Source organism: Otolemur garnettii, unplaced genomic scaffold (assembly GCF_000181295.1).
Source record: "Otolemur garnettii isolate 467f Iridium unplaced genomic scaffold, OtoGar3 scaffold00031, whole genome shotgun sequence".
Taxonomy (NCBI): Eukaryota; Metazoa; Chordata; class Mammalia; order Primates; family Galagidae; genus Otolemur; species Otolemur garnettii.
In genome coordinates this window covers 3838424-3862257 of record NW_003852426.1, presented here as the reverse complement: position 1 = coordinate 3862257, position 23834 = coordinate 3838424, and the positions used below count along the sequence as shown (strand labels likewise).

General features: G+C 40.2%; 1 protein-coding gene and 1 pseudogene across 3 annotated transcripts; one reads left to right on the top strand and one right to left on the bottom strand.

Moving 5' to 3' along the window:
- Window positions 1-1406: 1406 nt before the first annotated feature.
- On the bottom strand, window positions 1407-2077 carry LOC100960467 (annotated as a pseudogene).
- Window positions 2078-16929: 14852 nt separating this feature from the next.
- LOC100959331 (HLA class II histocompatibility antigen, DM alpha chain) lies at window positions 16930-20564 on the top strand. Of its 3 annotated transcripts, none has more exons than XM_023512856.1 (5): window positions 16934-17210; window positions 18374-18658; window positions 19288-19566; window positions 19792-19917; window positions 20301-20564. In XM_023512856.1, exons 1-5 carry the CDS (start codon window positions 17123-17125, stop codon window positions 20303-20305), a joined length of 783 nt encoding a protein of 260 aa, XP_023368624.1. In that variant the 5' UTR covers window positions 16934-17122; the 3' UTR covers window positions 20306-20564. The 3 variants fall into 3 exon arrangements, with proteins under 3 accessions (XP_023368625.1, XP_023368624.1, XP_003789120.1); XM_003789072.3 differs by having other exon boundaries at window positions 16939-17210; window positions 19792-19920; XM_023512857.1 differs by lacking the exon at window positions 19288-19566 and having other exon boundaries at window positions 16930-17210; window positions 19792-19920.
- Window positions 20565-23834: the final 3270 nt, after the last annotated feature.

The window sequence follows — 23834 nt, the reverse complement described above, 5'->3', positions numbered from 1 at the left end:
TGCCTCTATGTTTTATACATGTGCACTCTTTACACAGAATAAGTTTCTCCCCAATCTAAGCCCAAATATCAACATCTTTGAAAAGCTTACTCTTATCTTCTAAATCAGTGGTTCTCAACCTGTGGGTTGCAACCCACAGGAACTGTATTAAAGGGCTGCAGCATTACAAAGGTTCAGAACCACTGTTCTAAATTGAGCTGACTGCTTATTCTTTGGTGTCCCTTCCTCTTAGGATTGTACTTTCCACAGTGAATGGCATTTATGTGATTACATGTTTCTCTCCACTACTAGACTTTGATCTTGAGAGCAGGGCCATGTTTTATTCTTTTTTCTTTTCTTTCCTTTTTTTTTTTTAATCCCCAGATTCTGGCACAGTACCTGGCCCATATGAGGTGCTCACAGATTGAGCACATGTTGAATTAAATTGATGCTTAAGTATGTGTCTCAGGTCAAATTGCATTGTACATGTATATGGGGCACCATATATAGTATTGGGGAATAATCAAAGACAAAGACAAAATCATTTCCTTTAGGTAAGTATCTGAGATGTTGGAATGGTATAAGGAAACACAGAAGCAGAACAGCACAGGTTTAACTTTTTTTGAGACAGGGTCTCACTGTCACCCTGTGTAAAGTACCATGGCATCATTATAGCTCACAGCAACCTTGAACTCCTAGGCTCAAGCAATCCTCCTGCCTCTTGCTCCTGGTGGTCTTGAATTTCTGAGCTCAGGTGATCTACCTACCTCAGCCTCCCAGAGGAATACAGGTGTGGGCCACTGTGCCAACCCCAGAACAGGCTATTTTTACAGAAAGCAGTATAGGTCGGTCTACCCAGAATATAAGTTACAAGAAGTAGAGCAGGAAAAGAGAAAACTGGAAGATAAATTTATTTGTGGAGGACACATGGAGAGTTTCTAGTGCTATTGAATTTGTACCCAGAGGGGAGCTACTGAAAGTTTTTGAACAACGACTTGGTCAGAATTATGTTGTTAGATAGGAACTCTGTCTTCCAGTTGCTAGCACTGAACATGTTAAACAAAAATGTCAGGGATTGGAAGGAGATGTGATTGGTGATAGTTGACATTTGTTGAGTCAGGCACCGTTATAAATGCTTTGCATGTGTTAACACTTTTAATCCTATAACCCTACAGACCAGTATACCATTATCACCCCCATTTTTCAAATGAAACAACTAAAGGAAGAGATATCTTTGTTTTCTTCTGGCCTAACAGAATACCACAGACTGGATGGAAAGTCCAAGAGCATGGTATTGACATCTAGCGAGAGTCTTCTGCTGTATTATCCCATGGCAGAAAGGCAAGCGAGCACTTGAGACAAAGAATTGGGGCCAGAATTTACCTTTATTTTTATTTTTTACTGTTATTTGCATTTATTTTATGTTGCATTTATTCCCGTGCCATAAGTTTTTGTTTCTTCAGTTTCTTCTGGGATATCTTTTTCTTCTGTGCTACCTCTTCTTCTGGTTTGGGAACAATCTGTTCCTTTTCAGTAAGGATCATCTCAATGTGGCAGGGGAAGCTCATGTATGGGTTAATGTGACCATGGGCTCTGTAAGTTCGGTGACACATCTTGGGTGTTTTGTTCACTTGGATATGCTCAGTGACCAGAGAATCTACATCTAAACCCTTAAGTTCAGCATTACTCTCTGCATTTTCAAGCACATGCAGCAAAAATTCAGCACTCTTTTTGGGCCACTGACCCTGTGTCCAGCCCCACTGTTTGGTCTAGGCACACCTACCAACTCCACCATTGTAACTTCGGAATGGTACACATTGTTTCTTTAAGGTGACATCCTTCAGATACTTGGTGGCTTTTCATATATGCATACCCTTGATGGCCTGGGTAGTTTCACATGTGTTCTTAAAGTGAACACGAAGATTTGAGCCTCTTGACTTGAATGACTTTGTGGGGTTTTCTGGGTCAAGTGAATAGCGAACCATTTTCATAGATCATCTCAAGCCGCTTAGGGGAAGAGCGAGAATTTACCATTTTTATTGGAAATTCACTCCTGCAATAACTAACCCACTCAAGACCTAATCATCTCTTAAAGGTCCCACTTCTTAATACCGTAACAATGGCAATCAATTTTAACATGAATTTTGGAGGGGACATTCAAACCATAGCAGATGTTAAGTCATTTACCCGAGGTCACTTACTTTGGGTAAGTAGTAGAGCTGGGATTTAAATCCATCTACCTCTGGCTGGTATATTATTCTAATTCTAGGCACAGCAAGGATTTTAAGACCCAGGGTCAAAATTGGAGGAAAAAAGATTAGGAAAAGTAGATTTGAGACTCAACTTTGAGGTGATGTTTGAATAAACTGAAAGAAGATGAGATTTATAAGGGGGGAGACATAGAAACAGAATTTAGTTTAGGGTCAAGGATTGAGCATTGAGTTAGATCTTCATACGGGGAGAAGAATAGAAGGCAGAAGAGCATCAGACAAGAAGGAGAAGCAATGCAACATGATGTGAGGAGGAGGCTAGAACCAAAGATGGTTCCAGTCAGGAGGTCATATTTTGAATGAATGACTAAATCAAGATTTCTTAAGCTTTTTTGTTCCATGGAATTTTTTGCAGTTTCATGAAGCCCTTGGACTTTGACAGCAATATTTGTAAATGCATAAAATGAAATATAAATTATTATATAAAAAATACAATAAACCCCCTTATCTGTAGTTTCACTTTCTGTGGTTTCAGTTATCTGAGGTCAACCCAGTCTAAAAATAAGTACAATAATATATTTTGAGAGAGAGAGAGATACCACATTCACAAAACTTTTATTATAATGTATTATTGTAATTGTTCTATTTTAGTAGTAATTTCTTACTGTGCCTAATTTATGAATTAAATATTATTAGAGGTATCTAGGAAAGAGTATAGTATGTATAGGGCACAGTACTATCCTTGGTTTTAACCATCCACTGGGGGGCTTGGTACATACTCCCTCAGATAAGGGGAAGACTAGTATATTTAAAGAAATGTATGATCTGCTAGTACGTGTTTCTATATTAATACAATACAGTGTTTCCTTACCAATACATTAAATGACATGATTTATTGGCAGGCTTAACCTCTCCCATAATTACAAAGTAGAGATATTTTGAGTTGTCTATAACTACTACAATGTGATATGGAAATATTAATAGTGATTTTTATTGATAACGATGCTATAGGTAGTTATAGTAATACAAAGATTTATTTTGTACATTAAAAAAATTAAATTTTAACTAGAGTTTAAAGAAGACTCTTTTTTTTTGTTTTTTTTCTTTTTTCACAGTTTTTTTTTTTTTGGCCCGGGCTGGGTTTGAACCTGTCACTTCTGGCATATGGAGCCGGTGCATTACTCCATTGAGTCACAGGTGCCACCCTAAAGAAGTCTTTTTTATTCTATACAAGTTCATGGACCTGATTTCTTCTGTAAAATTTTTGTTGATACACAATAATTATACATATTTATGGTGTACGTGTGATGTTTTGATACATGCATTCAATATGAAATGATCAAATCAGGGTAATTAGGGTACCCATCACCTTAAACATTTATCATTTCTTCTTATTGAGGATGTTCTTTCTTTCTTCTTTTTTTTTTTTTTTTTGGAGACAGAGTCTCAAGCTGTTGTCCTGGGTAAAGGTAAAGTGCCATAGCGGAAACTCTTGGGCTTAAGCAATTCTCTTGCCTCAGCCTCCCAAGTAACTTGGACTACAGGCGCCCGTCACAACACCCGGGTATTTTTTGGTTGAAGTTGTCATTGCTGTTTGGCAGGCCCGGGCTGGATTCAAACCCACCAGCTCTAGTGTATGTGGCTGGCACCCTAGTCACTTGAGCTACAGGCACCGTGCCATTATTGGGGACTTTCAAATCATCTCTTCTAGCTATTTTTAAATATAACTATAAATATTGTTAACTGTAGTCATTCTATTGTGCTATCCAATGCTATAACTTATTCCCTCTATCTAACCAATTTTTTGTTGTTGTTGCAGTTTTTGGCCAGGGCTGGGTTTGAACCTGCCACCTCCAGCATATGGGGCCAGCGCCCTACTCCTTTGAGCCACAGGCCGCCCTCTAACTGTATTTTTGTATTCATCAATGAATCTCTTTGCATCTCCCCTGGCACCCCTTTTCCCAGCTTCTGTTAATCATTATCCAAATCATTATCTTCATGAGATCAACTTTTTTAGCTCCCACATGTGAGTAAGAACATGTGATAAGTGTCTCTCTGTGCCTGTGTTATTTCACTTAACATAATGACTTCCAGTTCATCCCTGATGCTGCAAATGACAGGATTTCATTCTTTTTTATGGCTGAATAGTATTCCAATGTGTATGTGGAAAAATGATATATAAAACCACATTTTAAAAAATCTATTCACTGGTTGATGGAAACTTAAGTTGATTCCATATCTTGGTTATTGTGAATACAATAAACATGGGCATACATATGTTTCCTTGATATATTGATTTGTTTTCCTTTGGCTATATTCCCAGCAGTGGAATTTATGAATCATATAGATCTATTTTTATACTTTTGAGGAACCTCTGTACTGTTTTCCATAGTGGCTACACTAATTTACAGTCACACTGATAGTATATCAGTGTTCTCCTTTCTCTGCATCCTCACCAGTATCTTATTTTTGTCTTTATGATAATTGCCATTTTAATTGGGCTGAGGTGATATCTCATTGTGGTTTTGATTTTGCATTTCCCTGATGATTAGTAATGTTGAGCATTTTTTCATATACCTGTTGCCCATTTGTATGTCTTTTGAGAAATGTCTGTTTAAATCCTTTGCCGCTTTTGTAATGGGATTGTTTGGGTGTTTGGCTGTTCAGTTGTTTGAGTCCCTTGTATTGTCTCATTATTAACCTCTTGTCAGATGGATAGTTTGCAAATATTTTCTTCAATTCTGTAGGTAAGTTATCTCTTTTCTCTGTTGATTGTTCCTTTTACAGTATAGAAGCTTTTTAGCTTGATGTAATCCCATTAGTCTATTTTTGCTTTTGTTGCCTGTGTTTTTGAAGTTTTACCAAAAAAAAATTGTTTTGACCAAAAAAATTGTTTTGACGTTTTACCAAAAAGTCCTGAGTGTTTCCCCAATGTTCTGTTCTAGTACTTTTATAATTTTGAGTATCATGTGTAAGTCTTTAATCCATTTTGATTTGATTTTGCATATGATGATATTAGAGATCTAGTTTCATTTTTCTGCATATGGTTATCCAGTTTTTCCAGCACTGTTTATTGAAGAGTCTGTCCATTTGCCACCAAATGTTCTTGGTGCCTTTGATGAAAACCAGTTGGTTATAATACATGGGTTGATTTCTGGGTTCTCTATTCTGTTCTCTTGGTCTATGTATCTGTTTTTATGCCAGTACTATTCTATTTGAATTTCTGTAGCTCCGTAGCATATTTTTGAAGTCAGGTAATATAATACCTCTAGTTTTGTTCTTTTTTTCTCCAAATTGTTTTGACTATTTAGGGTCTTTTGTGGTTCCATATGAATTTTAGGATTTTTTTTCTATTTTTGCAAACAATGTCATTGATATTTTGATAGAAATTGTAATGAATCTATAGATTGCATTTGACAGTATGGTTATTTTCACCATATTAATCATGCCAGTTCATAAACATAGGATGTCTTTCCATTGTTTGGTGACATCTTCAGTTTCTTCCATTAGTGTTTTATAGTTTTAGAGGTCTTTTACTTCCTTAGTTAAATTTATTCCTAGGTATTTTATTTTTTGTAGCTATTGTAAATGGGATTTTTTTCTTGATTTCTTTTTCTATTAGTTCATTATTGGTGTCTAGAAATGCCATTTGGTTTTGTATGTTAATTTTGTATTCTACAACTTTACTGAACTTGTTTATCAGTTCTAAGAGGTTTTTGGCAGAGCTCTTAGTGATTTCTGTATATAAGATCATGTCATCTGCAAACAAGACAGTTTGATTTCCTCCTTGCCAATTCAGATACTCTTTATTTCTTTTACTTGCCTAATTGCCAATTCAGATGAAAGTAAATGTACAAATCTATAAAAACAAATTGTAAAAGATACTATGGCATGTGAGCTGTAGGTTAAAAACTACTATTCTCCCAGGTATAGTGGCTCACACCTGTGATCCCAGCACTCAGGGAGGCCAAGGTAGGTGGATTGCCTAAGCTTACAAGTTCAAGACCAACCTGAGCTAGAGTGGGACCCCCTCTCTAAAAATATTTGGGCATTGTGGTTGGTGCCTTTAGTCCTAACTACTCAGGAGGCTGAGGTGAGAGGATCACTTGAGCCCTAGGGTCTGAGGTTGCTGTGAGCTTTGACACCATGGCACTCTACTGAGGTCGACAAAGTAAAACTCTGTCTCAAGAGAAGATAAAAAATAAAAACTGCTACTCTGACTGAATAAAGAAGTGAAACTCTGTAGATAGATGTGAAGAAATGAACAAGGGGGGAAATCTCACTGGGTTGGTATTGGGGAGTTATTAATATTAGAAAACAGGTTCTACAATCAAGGGATAAAATCCAGAGTATGGGGAAACTGAAATCGAAGGCCAAGTAATTGAGAGTCAATATAGTAGAAAGGAGATAATGATTTACGTACAGTATTTTGAGACAAAAGGAAGATTTATTTTAGGATTTATTTGGCTTTGGAAAGACGGAAGGTAGGTAAGTTAGGAACTTAACATTCATTCACCCATGAGAAGGAATAAGAAGGCACAATATTAAAGCTGGTTGCACTTAGAAGAGAATCCAAACTTCTGACGTGGTCCATAGTTTCCACATAGTCATGCCTCAGCCTACCTCTGGCTTTATCTACTGTCTTCTATTCACTAAGATCTTCTTTCATTTCCTTTAAGGAACCAGCCCAGTGCCTTCCTCAGGACTTCATATATGCTGTCGCCACTGTGGGAATACTCTGCTTCCCCTTTTCCTCCTAGCTGACTCCTATTTTTTTTCCTTTTTTTTTTTATTAGATCATAATTGTGTACATTAATTCTCTCATAGGATACAGTGTGTTACTTCTATATGCAGTTTGGAAAACTCTCATCCAGGTGGCCAACATAGCCATCATGTCTTTCTCATAATTGTTATGCTAAGACATTCATATTCAACCTTTAGACCAATTCACCTGTACCCAAATAGAATAAACTATAGGCATGATCCCCACAATATTCTCTTCACCCATCCTCCCCCCTCCCCTCCCCCTTCCTTCCCCCTCCCCCCACTTCTTTCCCCATAGTCTAGGGCTCCAAATAGCTGACTCCTGTTTACCCTTCAGATCTCATCTCAATATCACTAGGTTCCCCACTCCATTTATTCTCTCATGGATCTTCGTTCCTTTCCTTTATACTGTCTTTTACAATTTGTTTTTATAGATTTGTATGTTTTCATGTTTAATGTCTATTTTCATTAGACTATAAATCTGATGGTGCTAGGTGTCTAATGCACAGTATACTGCTGGGCATATGGAAAGTAGCCAGTAAATATTTGCTAAATAAATAAATGAAGGAACTTTTTTGAGTTTTCTTGTTTATATAATGGGGACAATAAATTCCAGCCCCATGGTGTAGTTATGAAGATTGCTGCATCATAGTAATATAGCTAAAAGGGATGGATGATCACAGATATGGGGAAACATACTGAGCTGGGAATGAGGGTGAATGTGGGAGCTAGAGGGCTAGTTTTTTTTGTTGTTGTTGCCCTAGGTAGAGTGCTGTGGTGTCACAGCTCACAGCAACCTCAAACTCTTGGGCCTTTTTTTTTTTTTTTGAGACAGAGCCTCAAGCTATCCCCCTGGATAGGGTGCTGTGGCATCACAGCTCACAGCAACCTCCAACTCCTGGGCTCAAGTGAGTCTCCTGCCTCTGCCTCCCAAGTAGTTGGGATTACAGGCGCCCACCACAATGCCTGGCTATTTTTTTGGTTGCAGCCATCATTGTTGTTTGGTGGGCCCAGGCTGGATTCGAACCCACCAGCTCAGGTGTACTTGGCTGGCACCTTAGCCATTTGAGCCATAGGCGCCAAGTCGAGGGCTAGGTTTTCTCTCCAAAGTAGGATGTAGACGAGATTAGGAAGAAATGATAGCTGGCAAAGAGCTTGGGAAGGACTTGGAATGGAATGGAAAGGGTAGTAGGGTGCATAGGGAAAGACAGTGGGATGAAGAGGTTTGTAGAATGGTTCACAGACATGCGTGATAAGAGTCACTGTTAAAACATTTGTGTTTGAGGGACAATCCATCGCTGTCTAATACTTGAAGGCTCTTCTAGTTTTAGCTACAGCACCTTCAGTGACTGGCAGCCCATTTGTTTATTGAGTGAGCAGTGACTTTTTAGGGGCCTTCTTGGTGGATGCTGGGAATATAAAAAAGAGAATTTGATCCCTTAAGGACCTTGCAGTGGACGTGAGGTGGCTGTGAAGCAGACACATAAACAGAAGAGAATAATAGGGTAAAAATGATGATAATGGCAGGTACAAGATGCTGTGGAAACATACTGAAGAGGCTGCTAATGTCGACTCTGTTCAAAGAAGGCTTCCTGAGGAAGGTGAGATTTCATCTCAAAGGACGTTAGAAGTAGGAAAGTGAGTAGGAGTTTCCCAGGCGGCGGGCGCAGAAGTGCAGGAGCAAAGCGATTCTCCGGTACTGGACTTGAGGCTTGGCTGCTGGAGTGAGATGTAGGTGGGCACAGCGGCAGTACCCGGGCAGGATGGTCTCCAGGAACAGCGAGCCTTGGGCGAGGCTGGGAGGCAGCAACTGAACGTCCACGTGAGGCGGTAGTCCTGGTCAAATAGTTTTCCAAACACTCCTACCAGTCGGATCTTTGGCTCTTCATTGTTTTCGACATGATGGTGTTTTATTTGTGTATCTTAGGCCATGCGTTGTCTGCTGATATCTGGCTTCAGGAATGAATTCTGTAATTGACTACAAACTTTTTGAAAAAAGAAGAAAGGATTGTACAGCAGAATTTCAAAACTCTATGGGGCTTTCATTTTACACTTTCTTTTTTTCATGTGGAGAACTCTATTAATGGGTAGGATCTTGCCCATTCATAAATAAGTTCTTAAAATTAAACCCATTAGTTCATGTTTAAAAACTTTGAAATATCTGGTAGCTTTACAGGGGTTGACTATGAAAGTATTTGAACTTAAAGGTTTAGTGTATTCATTAAGAAATATAGTAATGTCTTTCTTTCCTTTAACATTTTAAGGGTTTAATGTGCTAAAAATGATATGGTGAATAATAAGGTGAGGTATTTGTAAATTCAAAAGTAAGTTACTCAAAAGTGAGGGAACAATTTTCAGAGGAGGAATAGAATATTCTTAGATTGCATAGAGGTGCAACAAAAAAGATACACAGAAAATGTAGGCCCACAATTTGTTAATCAGCTCTAAGTACCAGTTTAACTGTTTTTAAGTGAGACTCTTATGAAAAGATATGTCAGGGGTGACAGATTGGTATACTCTTAGAAAAAATAGATAATATCCAATGTTAGAAAACTGTCGTGCATCTTTTTACCTGAATATCTTCTTTCTTCCTTTCAAACTCTTGAGTCCCCTAAAGTATCTGTAACTTACTTAAATACTTCAGTAAAGTCAATGTGATTATTTACTCATTCAACAGATACTTGAGCTCTCATTTGCCAGCCATTATTATAAGACACAGTGAACAAAACAGACAAAAATTCTTGCCTCTGTGAGGTTAGAAGTTAACGTTATTCAGTTTCGTTAGTGTTTGTGTGTTTAATGTGTGGCCCAAGATGATGCTTCTTCTAATGTGCAACAGAGAAGATAAAAGGTTGGATACACCTAAGGGACACAGAACTGGAATTCACTGAATTTACTAAATAGATTGTCTGACCTGTTTTTGCACTACTTGCTAGTAATTTTATCTAATAAATGTTTACTTACATAGTTGACAGAAAAAGAAGTAGGGAAGTAGGATCATTAAGGGTAGTAAGATCATTAAGGAAAGTAGATTATGGATAATCACTGAAGTTTTCCATGCAAAAATATGATATGATCAAATACACATAATAAAAAGATCCCTCTGGCACCAGTCTGGAAGACAATAAGATTGGAGAGAGAGACCAATTATAAGAAAGTTGCAATGATTTAGAAAACAAAAAAACATATTATTGAAGGCCTGGACCAATGAGAATGATAAGAAAAGGAAGGACAGACCTGGAGCACTATATTCCTAGTACTTTGGGATGCCAAGACAGGAGGATCTCTTGAGGCCAGGAGTTCAAGACCAACCTGAACAAGAGCAACATCCCATCACTATTAAAAATGGAAAAATTAGGTGGCCATTGTGGTGACATCTGAAGTCCCAGCTACTCAAAGGGCTGAGGCAGGAGGTTTGCTTGAACTCAGTAATTTAAGGTTGCTGTGAGCTAGGCTGATGCCATGGCACTCTAGGCTGGACAACAGAATGAGACTCTGTCTCAAAAAACAAAGCAAACAAAAAAAGGAAAACAAAAATAGCCAGGTGTGGTGGTGTGTGCTTGTAGTTCCAGCTACTTGGGAGGCTGAGACAGGAAGATCTCTTGAGCCTAGGAGTTTGAAGTTGCTGTGAAAAATATAGATCACACCACTGCACTCTAGTCTGGGCAAAAATGAGACCCTGTCTCAAAAAAAATAAAAAGAAGAGACAAATTCAAGAAATAATAAAGAGAATTGATAGGATTTAGTGAACAGTTGGATGGGGAGGTTTGAGGAAGATGCAATTGTCAAGAATGACTCCCAGATTGGTAGCTCTGGTGACTGGGTGAACACCTTGTTATGTACTGAGGCATTCCTAATATAGGAATTAGAAGATTGTGTTGAGTTTAATTTTGTGAAAGTTGAGAAGGAGATACATTCAGGATAGGAATTCCTAAACTTATTTGCCTCTGGAATGCTTAATTATAATGGAATTCATTATTGAACCATATATATGGTTCATAATATAAAAGGAAAAACTCACTAATTTTTCAACCAAAGGCACAATTTGAAAATTATAAGACACTGCTTTTCATTTAAAACTTTTTCCTGTTAGACACTTTTGAGATAATTGAGAGAAATGAACACAGATTGTGTTAAAGGAAGTTAAGCAATTATTTTTAATTTTGTTGGTTGTGATGATGGTCTCATCGTTATGTTACATGTAAAAGAAAGGTTATTTTCTATCATGGCTATGCTTAGAAATGTTTGCTAGTGAAATGCTATGATAATTTGTTTAAAATACTCCTGAAAAAAAGGGGTGGTGAGTACCTGAAGTCCCAGTTACTCAAGGGGCTGAAGCAGGAGGATCAGGAGATGCAGAACGGGAGCTGAAATAAGAATTTCTATGTTAGAATCTTGAAATTCCTAACAGTACATTGGGCTTTATTAGATTCTTCTCTTTTGTGTACACTTGAAATTTTTCATTTAAAAATTCTTTTAGAGGAAAAAAACCTTAGGCATAGATCCAAAGGAAATTATTAATAGTAGAATATAATTTTATATTCACATCAGTATTGAATCATATAATTTGAATATGTGATAAGACAAGTGACAGACCAGAGATCACAAAGAGGATGACATATATTACTTGAGCAGTTAGTTAAGAGATGCTGTTTGAACTTTAATACAAAGATTTAACCACATGTCTGTACCTCAGATGTTCTCATGCATTGTCTGGGATGCCATATGGAAAATAGCTATATTGAGGTGGTTGCTTGGTTCATAATGATTCTCCCTTCTCCAGGAATAACTCAAATGCATAGAGGTGATATTGTGCTTGGTCACAGCAAATGGAGGCAATGGTATACAACTGAGGCATCTCACAGTCTCTCCCAGCAATGTGAAACTTGAGTGATAGAGAGGCAGGTGGCCTTTGTAGGTAAGCACATTAACAACAACTCAACCCCACTGCTAAGGTCCCTGTGGTTATTCTAGCTTTTTCAGTTCTTGTTTTTATTCCATGAGGTATATCAGTATTTTCCAATAAATCCCCATTTTAAAATTTAAGTTAGCCACAGTTGCTTTCTGTTGCTTGTGAATAAAATAGCCTTATTAAATATAAGATATTGTTACATAATAAAAATTATTACATGAATGTGTGTAGTATTTTATTATGTCTTGTTGAAATAGATTTTAACCAAAAAATACTACCATTAAACGTATACATTTTTATTTCTTGAGAAATGCTATCATCTTGTGGAGAATGCAGTTGAGAACTTGTGTTGCAGGAAGAACGGTGTGAGAACTTGTGTCGCAGGAAGAACAGTGTGAGAACTTGTGTTGTGGAGATGACCAGAGGCAGTTGAATGTATGGTAGTACAGAACTCCAGAGCAAGATCTGAGCAGAAGAGGTAAATTTAGAAGATGTCCTCAGCAAATGGGTAGTAACTGAGGTCATGTGGGAGTAAATGAGACCATCTGGGGAAGTGTATAGTGTAAGAATGGTAAAAGTTGAGGATAAAGCTCCAGGGAACACCAATACTTAAAGGGTAGCTAAAGGAAAGGAGTCCTGAAGGCTGAAAAGGGGACGCTAGGGAAATGGGAGGAAAAACTAGGAGAGAGTGCCATCAGGGATGCCAAAAATTAGACCAGTTGAGGGTAGGGCCAACAGTGTCAAATGTTGCAGAGACTGCTAGGAGTCCATTTGATTTAGCAACACAAAAATGTTGGTGAACAATTTTATTGTTAAGGGTTAAAATTAAATGGCAAGTATGAAAGTGGGGACACAGTTGCTCGTGACTTTTTCAGGAAATTTGGCTCTGCGATGGGAAAAATGAGGCAGTGCTAGAAAGGGATGACAAAACTGGGTATTAGGGGCTGTGCCATTATTTTCAGAGGCCTTTGTATCTAATGGCAAAGCAGACAGTGAGCTACTGTGACACAGAACTGGCTTCCTCGCTCCTCTATTGCTCATGATTTTTACTTTCCCCAAATGATTTGTGCCTATTTCTGAAATATCTATAGTGGAGGTGGGTGGAAGTCCTAATGGGAGGAAGGATTACACAGTGGGAAGAGTAGTTATAAATCTTTGAAATTGTTACCATTTATACTGGGATTATAGAAGGGAGAGAAAAGAGTTAACCACTCCTTGCTATAGTCTTGCTGAGGGGTGGTTATATTTTTTCCCACTTTGCTGTGGAGAACGTGGACCCCCATTGCCTCATTCCTCTCACTCAGACTAATTGCAATGCATGCTGTACCTATTCCTAGGCCCCACACTTAGTTCACTTTCTCCTCTTCTTAATCTAGTATAACTGGTCACAATGCATTCATTAACTGATTGCCATTTCTATAAATAAGGGGGTATAGGTGTCTGAATAATGGGTTTATTTTCATCCCAATTCTGACCACGTGGCATAGAATTTCATTCAGCAAACTATGGGCTGTGAGCAAAATCTTGCCAATCTCTTGTTTTCAAATGGACTAAAAGCTAAGAATGGTCTTTACATTTTTAAATAGTTGGGAAAAAAGCAAAAGAATAGTATTTCATGACACATGAAGATTACATGAAATTTGAAATTAGTGTCCATAAATAAAAAGAGAATTGAAGACAAAACTCCAGAGAACACTAATATTTAAAGAGTAACTAACTGAAAGAAAGGAGTCTACAAAGGAGGCTAGGAGACACTCAAGAAGTGGGAGGAAAAGCTAGAAGGAAACCAGGAACATAGCCATGCTCTTTCATTTACATGTTGCCTGTTAATGCTTTCATGCTACTGTTGAATCCTCATGACAGAGATCAGGGAATCTGCAATGCCTAAAATATTTACCATCTGGTCTCTTACAGAAAAGGTTTGCAGACCCCTGCTTTGGAACTCTAGGTGGCTGTGTACCATGTATCTACCCCTACAGTCCTAGTAGGCTGGTAAATGTGTTTCTACTGTCCTAAGGGGTTTAAATCTCTACTACCAGAGCTACTGCTGGATTAGTCCATGAAGGTTGGGAAGCTGGGTAAACATTCCTTCATTTTTTGGAGTGTTACAGCTATTTCCAGACCCTAGTCTTTGCCTGGCTTCCTGCCTCTACCACACAGACACACAAGCCTTGCTGTTGCAGAAGACCCAAGAGGTCAACGAGTTGTTTTTGTTTTTATTTTTAGCTCTTACTGCTGCTATTTGTTTATCAAAGGGGGCATATGAAGCTGGGCATGGCTGTGTACACCTGTAGTCCTAGCTGCTGGAGAGACTGAGGCAGAAGGGTCCTGGAGGCCAAGAGTTCAGGGCTGTAGTGTACTATAATCACACCTGTGAAGAGCCGCTGCATTCCAGCCTGGGTAACATAGCAACTCCATCTCTAAAAAAAGGGAGTACCAATTTTGAAGTTCTCCGAAAACTGACGGCTCATACTCACATAAGTTAATTGCACAGATTACTTAATTGCCACATTAGAGCTTTCTCGTTGCCTCTTCCCCCACCCCTTCTGTCTTTTTCTTTTCTCTATCAGACTTGAAGCATATACTCTGGCAGTTTCTTCCTCACCTCCCACTTACTTCTCAGCCTACCACAATCTGGAGTATACTCCCACTATATCACTGAAGCTGCTCTCAATAAATTTGTCAGCCATCTCATAATTGCCAAATCTGAGGACACTTTTCAGTCCTTGACTTTTGAGTAGTATTCATAATGCTGACTCTGTTCTTCTCTTAGCTTTCTGGAAGCTCCTAGTGCCACCAGATTTTTACAAATTAGTGTATTTCACTGTGCTGTTCGTTACCTGTTGTCATAGTGCCACAGCTATCCTCCTATTCTGTGTTTTCAACTCCATCCAGGAGGCAACCAGGTACATGAATGTTTCACAGACTTCCTGACCAGCTGTCTTCCTATTAGGTTCTGCCAGTAGGAGGCATTGGTGGGCAATCAGAAGGCAGAAGAAACTGAGTAGCTTCCTGCTTCAGCCTCTAACAGGGTAACAATTGCTGGCAATTGCTGGTTGATGTGGCAGCAGGAAGAATGGGAGACTCTGGATTTCAACCTCCTGGGCAGAAGAAGGTGGGAATCTCAATGATTCTGGCCTTGATGGAGGTGCCATTTCTTTAGTAGATAAGAACTGACTATGGCAGTGTCTCCCACAGGGCAGCAGCAGGTATAGCTATATGGATTCCAGTTCAGGAGTGATGGCAGCTTCTGATTTTCAGGTACTGATCCCTTTTTCTTTTGTACTTCTACTGCCTTCCTCCATTTTGCCCTTGCCCTTTTAACAACTTTGTAACCAATTCGCTATGTTAAGTTCTCTCAGTCTGAAGTACATACAGTGGCTACATGTTCCTGACTGGATCCTGGATAATAACTGGGATGAGGTTTAGGGGTTGAACTTACACATACTTTTGTCCTCATTTCATTTCCTGCTCCATGTGTTCCAACATTTGTGCCGATGACCCCCAATTCAGGCTCTTCAGCCCATGCCTAGGATCCATATCCCAACACCTTGCTGCCTCCTGCACAGCTACAATTGGCTGTTCCACTGGCATTTCAGATTCATGTAAAATTGAACTCATTTCTCTTCTTTAAACCTGCTCTCTGGCATTTTTTTCTACTTTAGTTCAGTCCATCACTGACAACCCACTCAGTCACCCACACTAGAAAACTGGGAGTTATCCTTGAATCTTCCTCACCTTCCTCCTCCTCACCTTCCCACATCTCATCAGTAGCCAAACCCTTAGATTCTACTTTCTAATTATCTAAATATTCTATTCTTTCTGTCCCCTCTCATGAGTTAATTCAGGCTCTTAGTATCTCTTATTAAGTTATCACTACATTACTTGCTACAAGAAAGTGAAGGGGGTATGTGTGTGTGATATTTTTTTCTTGACATACTATGCTATAGACTAGTGACCAGCAGTTTGTCTTAATTCTTTCCAAGTTCCAATTCATTGTTTTGAAATATAAATAAGAAAAAAATTTCTAAAATGCTAAAATATTACGTTACTCCCCAGTTTTTTTTTTTGTTGTTGTTTGTTTGTTTGTTTTAGAGGCAGAGTCTTGCTCTGTCACCCAGGCTGGACTGCACTGGCCTGATCATAGTTCACTGCAGCCTCCAACTCATGGCCTCAAGCAATCTTCTCACCTAAGCCTCCCAAAGACTGAGGTGAGACTATAGGCATGCCACAACACCCAGCTTCACTCCCCAGTTTTAATATCTCTGTCTCTGCTAAGTAAAAACAAGTCCCTCCTGTGGCATACCATAGGATCTGGTTCTTGCTTGAATTTCTAGCTCATCCTGCACCCCTCTACCCTCCATCACCACATAGGACACATAAGCAACCGTCACAACATTCACATCAACTAGAACATAAGGGTCTCTAAAGAGGAGTTCTGGACGCCTTTTGATTGTCACATATCTGCCTACCCCTTGCCCTGGAATGCTTTCCTCGTCCCTCATATTCTGCTGGTCAAATCGTTTTAACCTTCAAAACTCTTAGGAGCCTGCCTGATTATGTTCCACATATTTCCCCATCTTAATAAAATCATTGCCATTTCCAAAACACTTGGCATTCTTACTTGAATACATCATAGTCTTGTGTAATTATTTATTCATTGATTCCACCCCCTTCCTCAAACTCAAAGCTCTTTGAAGGCAGGAATATGCCTTATTCATTTTTCTATTTCTAGCACTGGGCCCAATACCTAGCACTTATTAAATCTCCAGTGTATTTCTGCACAACGAATTAGAGCTAATACCTGGAGGAGTGAAACCTTTCTGAGAAAGAGGAGATCAGGAGGGGTCCGCAGAGCCCTGGGGCTTTGCTGTGGGAAGATGGGCATCCCACACCGCATTCCGGCACTCCTCTGAAGAGCCCGCTAGTCGGTTTTCCGGCGGAGGCCCGACGGCCTGAGCCTAGAGGGTACTCCACCCGGAGGCAGGCGTTCCTCCACTGGCCCTCCCAGCCCAGTTCCATGCCACACTCTGGGCTGATCTAAGAGCCGAGTCTTCCGGAGGTTCCTAACCTCAGGTCTCTCCCCAGTGACTGATGATGTCAAACCCGACACTTCTGTGATTGGTTTAGACAAAATTACAAAGTCAACCATTGGAAATGAGCTGTTAAAACAGGATCTAAGCTACCTCTCGGGGCGGGAGCTGGGTGACCTGGGTAGCCTGGTTGGTAGCTCCTGCCTACTGTGTGGTATGAAGACATGGCTCATGGGCAGAGCCAAGGAGCTGCGCTGCTACAGCTGCTGCAACTTCTGTGGCTGCTACCCCACTCCGAAGCCCTCCCTGAAGGTAAGACAGTACCTCCCTTTACCTCCATCCTGGCAGCCTTAGAGCTAGGGAGCCGACCCAGAGCATTTAAGGAAGGGCCCTGTGCTTTGTAAATGGTGGGGAGTTTTAGGAGATGGTGGAAACAATGGGGAATTGGGAAAGAGAGCTCTTGTTTATGGATGGTAAGCAATGTCAGAGTGCATTGTGTGTTCCATCAGAGCTATTCTCTCCTTTTCACAAATGAAGAATATGAGACTCGGGTAGTTATTTGTGCAAGTTCACACCATTGGAAAGTGGTAGAGCTGGAATTTGATCAAAGAAAATGTTATTTTCACCCCTCCACTCCAGATTCTACTCTGCCTTCTCTATCATTAACTTACCTTGTAATTCTTGAGAAGTCTCTTAACTTTATTTGTTCTAAGTTTCCTACTTTGTACAGGATAGGGAGGAATAGAAGGATAATCTGGAAGATTGTGCTTACTCTATTTTTACAGGTAATAGGTAGAAAGTTTTCTGTTGGCTGGGGGATTCCTGCCAAGAGTTTCAAAGAAGAGAGATTATTTCCTGCAATTATGGGATCACTTCTGATCCTGTCATTAGGAAGAATGGAGGGTTGAAGGAGGGGAAAACATTTTCAGAGAGGCCTGATGCCAATGAAGTGGCTAAAGAAATGTCTGGACACTGGTCTCTCAGTTTATCATCATTTTCTGGGAGTAGGTGAGACAGTCCCATCCACATTTTGGACAGACCATAGCAACTCCTTCTTCCTGTCTTCTAATATTGGGAAACCCACCCATAGCCTTCTTGAGTCAGCATGGTGGTCTTATGTCAATTAGATGAAGGAAACTCTTTTGGGAGGTTGCATCCCTGTGCGAGGATACATGACTTAGTGAGCAGAGTGCAGACTGGATTTTGGCTTCCGCTTGCTTCTTTGACTGGGTGCCTTTGTGCAGTGCATGAACACACAGCCAGCAAAATGACTTTGAATCTGTCACTTTAGAAAGTGGATTTTTAAAAACTCTTTACAACTCAGTTAACTTCTTCACCTTTATTGGGAGGGGGACCATAAATAACAGACACAGGAGAGTGTATACCACACTCCCCAAAGCAGGCCTTGATGTTTCTGAATTAAAGAGGAAAAGAAGATTCCCACCTCCCTGAACTTCACCCTGTCTCCGTTGCAGCTCCTACTCCGAGGTGGCGGGATGAACTGCAAAACCACACATTCTTGCACACTGTGTACTGCCAGTATGGGAGTCCCAGTGTGGGGCTCTCTGAGTCCTACGATGAAGACCAGCTTTTCTCCTTCGACTTTCTCCAGAACACTCGAGTTCCTCGCCTGCCTGAATTTGCCAACTGGGCTCAGGAAGAGAGAGATGCCTCTGCCATTTTTTTTGACAAAACGTTCTGCCAGGACATGATCCAGGACATAGGCCCACAACTTGAAGGGAAAATCCCAGTGTCCAGAGGTCAGGAGTTTTTCTAGGAGTAAAGGGAAGAGGGCTGCATTCTTAACCCCATTAATCTATACAGTGAGCGATTCCCTTCACATGAGCTCCCCATTTCTAATGCCTTCTCATTCTCCTCAGGACCTTAATTTTTCTAAAAGCCTTGGTTTGCAGCTGGTTTTTTGATGTGGGCAGAAGATAAGTGCTTAGCATGAAGTAGACATTTAAAACTATTTATTGATCTTGATAAATTCCACAGGGATTATTTGATACCTACAGAACATTAGCACATGTGTTACTACGCCCAGCAAGATGGAAAGGGAGAATATAAGTATCTGATGATGAGCCTGTGTTTTAACACATGACAGTGTATGATGGTGTCACTGTGAGCTCTAGTCAGGAAGTGCTGTGGGAAGTCAGAGTGGAGGGATCCAGAGTTGCCTGGATCTGGCTCAGCTTCTAGATCCAGGTATGGTTCTTGCCTGGAAGAGGACCTCTTGTTTGACCCCAACTCCTCTTTCCTCTCCTCCTCCCAGAGGCCAACCCACTGACTCCTCTGCCCTGCCCTCCATGAACTGGTGACCCATCCAAACACAGAAGTACCATCTAAACTAGTCTCTTCTTTCCCTCACACCTCAATCCCCCACCAGGGTTCCCAATCGCTGAGGTGTTCACAGTGAAGCCCCTGGAGTTTGGCAAGCCCAACACGCTGGTCTGTTTTGTTAGTAATCTCTTCCCACCCACTTTGACGGTGAGCTGGCAACATCAATCTGCCCCAGTGGAAGGAGTTGGGCCCACTTTTGTCTCGGCCATCGATGGACTCAGCTTCCAAGCCTTTTCTTACTTAAACTTCACTCCAGAACGCTCTGATGTTTTCTCTTGCATTGTGACTCATGAAATTGACCGCTACACAGCTGTTGCCTATTGGGGTGAGGTCCTTCTCCCTGAAGTCTGGTCCTTTTAGGGGCAAAAAGGGATAGACCTGTAGGAGGGGCCTTCTTCCTCTACTTGGACTTTGCTTAGCCCATTCTTACTCTAAATCACACTCAATCTTCCATGCTTCAGTTTCTCCCATCCTAGATACACAAGTAATTCCCTGGGTGGGGGGCTCTCTAACCAGCTCTACAGGCTGATCTGCTTCCCTTTTTTTCCAGTACCCCAGAACCCACTTCCCTCAGATCTTCTGGAGAATGTACTGTGTGGCATAGCCTTTGGCCTGGGTGTGCTGGGCATCATTGTGGGCACTGTCCTCATCTTGTACTTCCGAAAGCCTTGCTCAGGTGGTATGTCATCTGGAGGGGTGGGCAAGTCATGGGAACCAGATATGATGTGTGTGTGTGTGCATATGTAAGGGTTATTCTGTGGCATGGAGGGGACACAGAGTGATCCTTAGGTCCTAAGGGGATTGCATCCAGCACTACGGTGGTGGTGGTGGGGGACATCCTCCTAGTTGGAGACCTGGTTACACACACAGTTTTATAGGTCACAAGAATGGCTTTGAGTGAGAGAGAAGTGACATGGGGAGCTATAGGAAGTGTGCCTAGAGATGATGTGGAGACAAGGAGAGATCAGCTCTGAGGGGTGCACTGCAGGCAGTGTGAGCAAGTCCTTTGGGAGGAGGAAGATCCCCTGATAGCTTTCCTCCTTCCCTCTCTCTCCTCAGACTGATTCTTCCTGACCAGAGTTTGATGCCAACAGCTTTAGTCATCCATACGGAAGGTGCTCAGGTTTCCTACATCCTGCCCTGGATCTCTCCTTCTCAGAGCTGAAGTCCCTGGGACTCCCCCAGGATGCGTACTTGAGAAGGTTTCCCAGCTGTGGGCTCTGCTCCCCCCTGGGCCTGCACCCCAGGGAGCCCAGAGTGGCCTGCCTATTACCACCATATCTCTTCTCACTTTGAGGCAATAAATCTCCTTTCTGAATATCAGTGTGGCTTCTTTCTTAACTCATTGTATTTGTTTCCAGATAGCTCAACTCGAGTGGGTTGTCATTTCAAATTCAGCATGCCTTAACCTGAACACTGATTGTCCTCCGTAGGGAGAGAAATAGGGAAAACCCCTCAGTACCGCATAATGTCTTTTACTAGTATTGGTTTCTACAAAATATGTAAGAATGTAGGAGAGCTATTTTCTGATAATCTGTTCACAAAATGATTGAAGAAGATGCTTGTAGTTTTTTGTTTTAGGTTTTTTTTTTTTGCATTTTAATATTTATGAAAACAATTTTGTCTAGTATAGGCTGCCCTGAGGAACACACAACTCCCCTTACCATAACTGGGAAAACAGGAGCTCAGGATGGGAAGAATAAGCCCTTTTTAAATCGACTTTCATCAGTTTATGAAAACAGTATCATTGAGCTCCTGAAGTGAAGTGGAAATGCCTGGAAGGGCAAAGGATTCATGTGTCCTAAGTGATCTGTTCTTGTCTTCAGTGAACCATCTAAGGAGAACTGTGATGGTGCCATCCTGCGCAGATAATGGGAGCAGGCAGCACATGATCACTGGTGGTAAATCAATTTGCATGTGCTTTATTTCTTGATAGCATTAAGGCCTGGGAGTTGCTTTGGAGGACAGAGTGGCATTAATGTTAAGAGTGAAATTATTTTGATATTGGTGAGGGATTCTCTGTTCTTCACATTGTACCAGAGTCTGATCTAAGGGAAAATAGCCAATTCTCCCTTAGAGAGATTGGTACCTTCACTGAATCATCTTGTTTCTAAGAACAGCATGTGTACTAATTAAGAAGTGTGGGCTCCAGTGCTGCAATTCAATCATGACTGTTATTTTCTAGTTGTATGCCTTAGAGCAAGCTACTTAACTTGCACCTTGGTATCACTTTCTGTAAAGGGTGATGATAACAGTGTTGTCTACCTTATAGGGTTTCTGTAAAGCTTAAATAGGTTTACATGGATGGAGCTGGAAAATGTACTTCTTAGCAAAGTATCTCAAGAATGGAAGAAAAAGTATCCAATGTACTCAACCCTGTTATGAAACTAATTGTTTACTATCATAGGAAAGCTATAATCCAAATGAAGTCCAAGAATGCAGGGAAAGGGGAGAGGGAGGGGAGGGAAGGGGGGAGAATGGGTGAAGGGAGGGTGATTGCGGGGATCACGCCTATGATTTTTCCTATAAGGGTACATGTGAATCTTTCTAAATGTCGAATATAAATGTCTTAACACAACAATTATGAGAATGACATGATGGCTATGTTGGCCAATTGGATGAAAGTATTTCACATTGTGTATGGAAACAACACACTGTATCCCACGTTAGAATTAATGTGCACAAATATGATCTAATAAAAAAAAAGCTTAAATAAGTATCTGCAGAATGCTTAGAATAGTTTTGGAATATAGAAAAGGTACTCAATAGCTTAGAATTATCACTGTTTGTCTTGAATTTCATAGAAGAATTTAGCAATGTTACTGACTTCTTTCTCTTTTCTGGAACATACTTTGAACCTACCTACAGGTATTGTATTTTCTCTGTGAGATGTTTTTATTGTTATTCTCATTTTGCCATTCTAGACCTGTTCCTTGTTGCTTTCTAGCTCTTCCTAATTTCTCTCTGTTTCTCAACTTACCTAGAAATCTCCTACCAGTTGAATTTTAAAACTGCTTTTATTATGCTGTGTGACTTTAGATGAGTCACTTCCCCTCTCTGGGCTTCAAATTCCTCATCTGTAAAATGATGAGTTTAGAATTGACATTCACTGATCAAGAAGTTCATGATACTGTCCCTTAAATATTCCAGAAGCTTTCAAAATCCTCTCTAGTCTGGTGCTCCTTTTCTCTTATCCAAGTGCTAACTTGGATAAGTTGGGAGAAAAGGCCTAACAAGGCCTAACTCTGCTCAGCTTCCAAGATCAGATGAGATGGGACACATTCAGGGTGGTATGACTGTAGACTGTCCCTCTTCTAATAAAGGACAGAACCCACCATTCTCTGTAGGAATCTGGTTCTTGAATAAATCTGTTTTCCTCACTCTTCCTTGGCAATATTATGTCTGTCTTCACTTTAGGCCATTTGTCCAGGCTCTCTTCTCTTATAGGAATGTTTTCTTTCTTTCTTTCTTTCTTTTTTTTTTTTTTTGAGACAGAGTCTTATTTTGTTGCTCTCGGTAGAGTGTCCTGGTGTTACAGCTCACAGCAATCTCAAACTCTTGGGCTCAAATGATTCTCTTTCCCCAGCCTCCCAAGTAGTCCCGGGACTACAGGCATCCATTACAATGCCTGGCTATTTTTTAGAGACAGGGCCTCTCTCTTGCTCAGGCTGGTTTCAAACTCCTGAGCTCAGAAGATCCACCTGCCTCGGGCTCCCAACATGCTAGGATAACAGGTATGAGCTACTATGCCTGGCGGAGTGCCTTTATTCTGCTTAGCTTTCTGTCTTAACCAACTCTATACTCCAAGTCAAGTTCAACCCCGTTCAATAGCCTGTTCCTAATTCTCCAGCCCTAATTGATATTTATTGAACTCTTCCAAGATTTAGAGTACTCAACCCAAGGATATGCTGCCTTATTTCCTGTGTTAATTTTTTCACCCAACTAACTTATAATTTCTATAATTCGGGGATCATAAACAGTTTATACTCTCACCAATGGAGCAAGAGTGTTCTCATTTCCCTTTATCTTTGCTAATACTTGAAGCTACTGACTTTCAAATGATGGCGTATGGTTGGGGTACAGTGGTATCTTGTTTTAACTTGCCTTCTATCATTACCAGTGAGGCTGGGTGTCTTTTCATAGGTTTTTCTCTGTGTGAATTACTGATTCATATCTTTTATTTATTTTAATTGCATTTTCTGTCCTTTTTCTGGTGAATTTGGGGATATATATTCTATATAGGAATATTACATCAGTATAGATACTATAACACCTCCCAGTTTTCTGCTCATTAGTTAAATTTGTATGTAATTCCTTCCCTGAATAGAATTAGTTGATTTTGAAACTCAAAACCCTCGTGGTTTGTACTTATGTGATCTTAAGAATTCCTTTTCAACACTAAAGCAGTAAAGTTACAGTTTTTAGTGGAATAGAAAGTAATAAGATGATACTCCATTTTCTCAATGAGAATATTTGGATAATTTTTTCCAACTTCAATTTATAAAGTTTTAGGAATATAGAAGTTAGAAAGAGATAGTCAAATTTCTACTAATTATATTTGTTTGGTTAGTAATTCACAAATTCAAAATCACT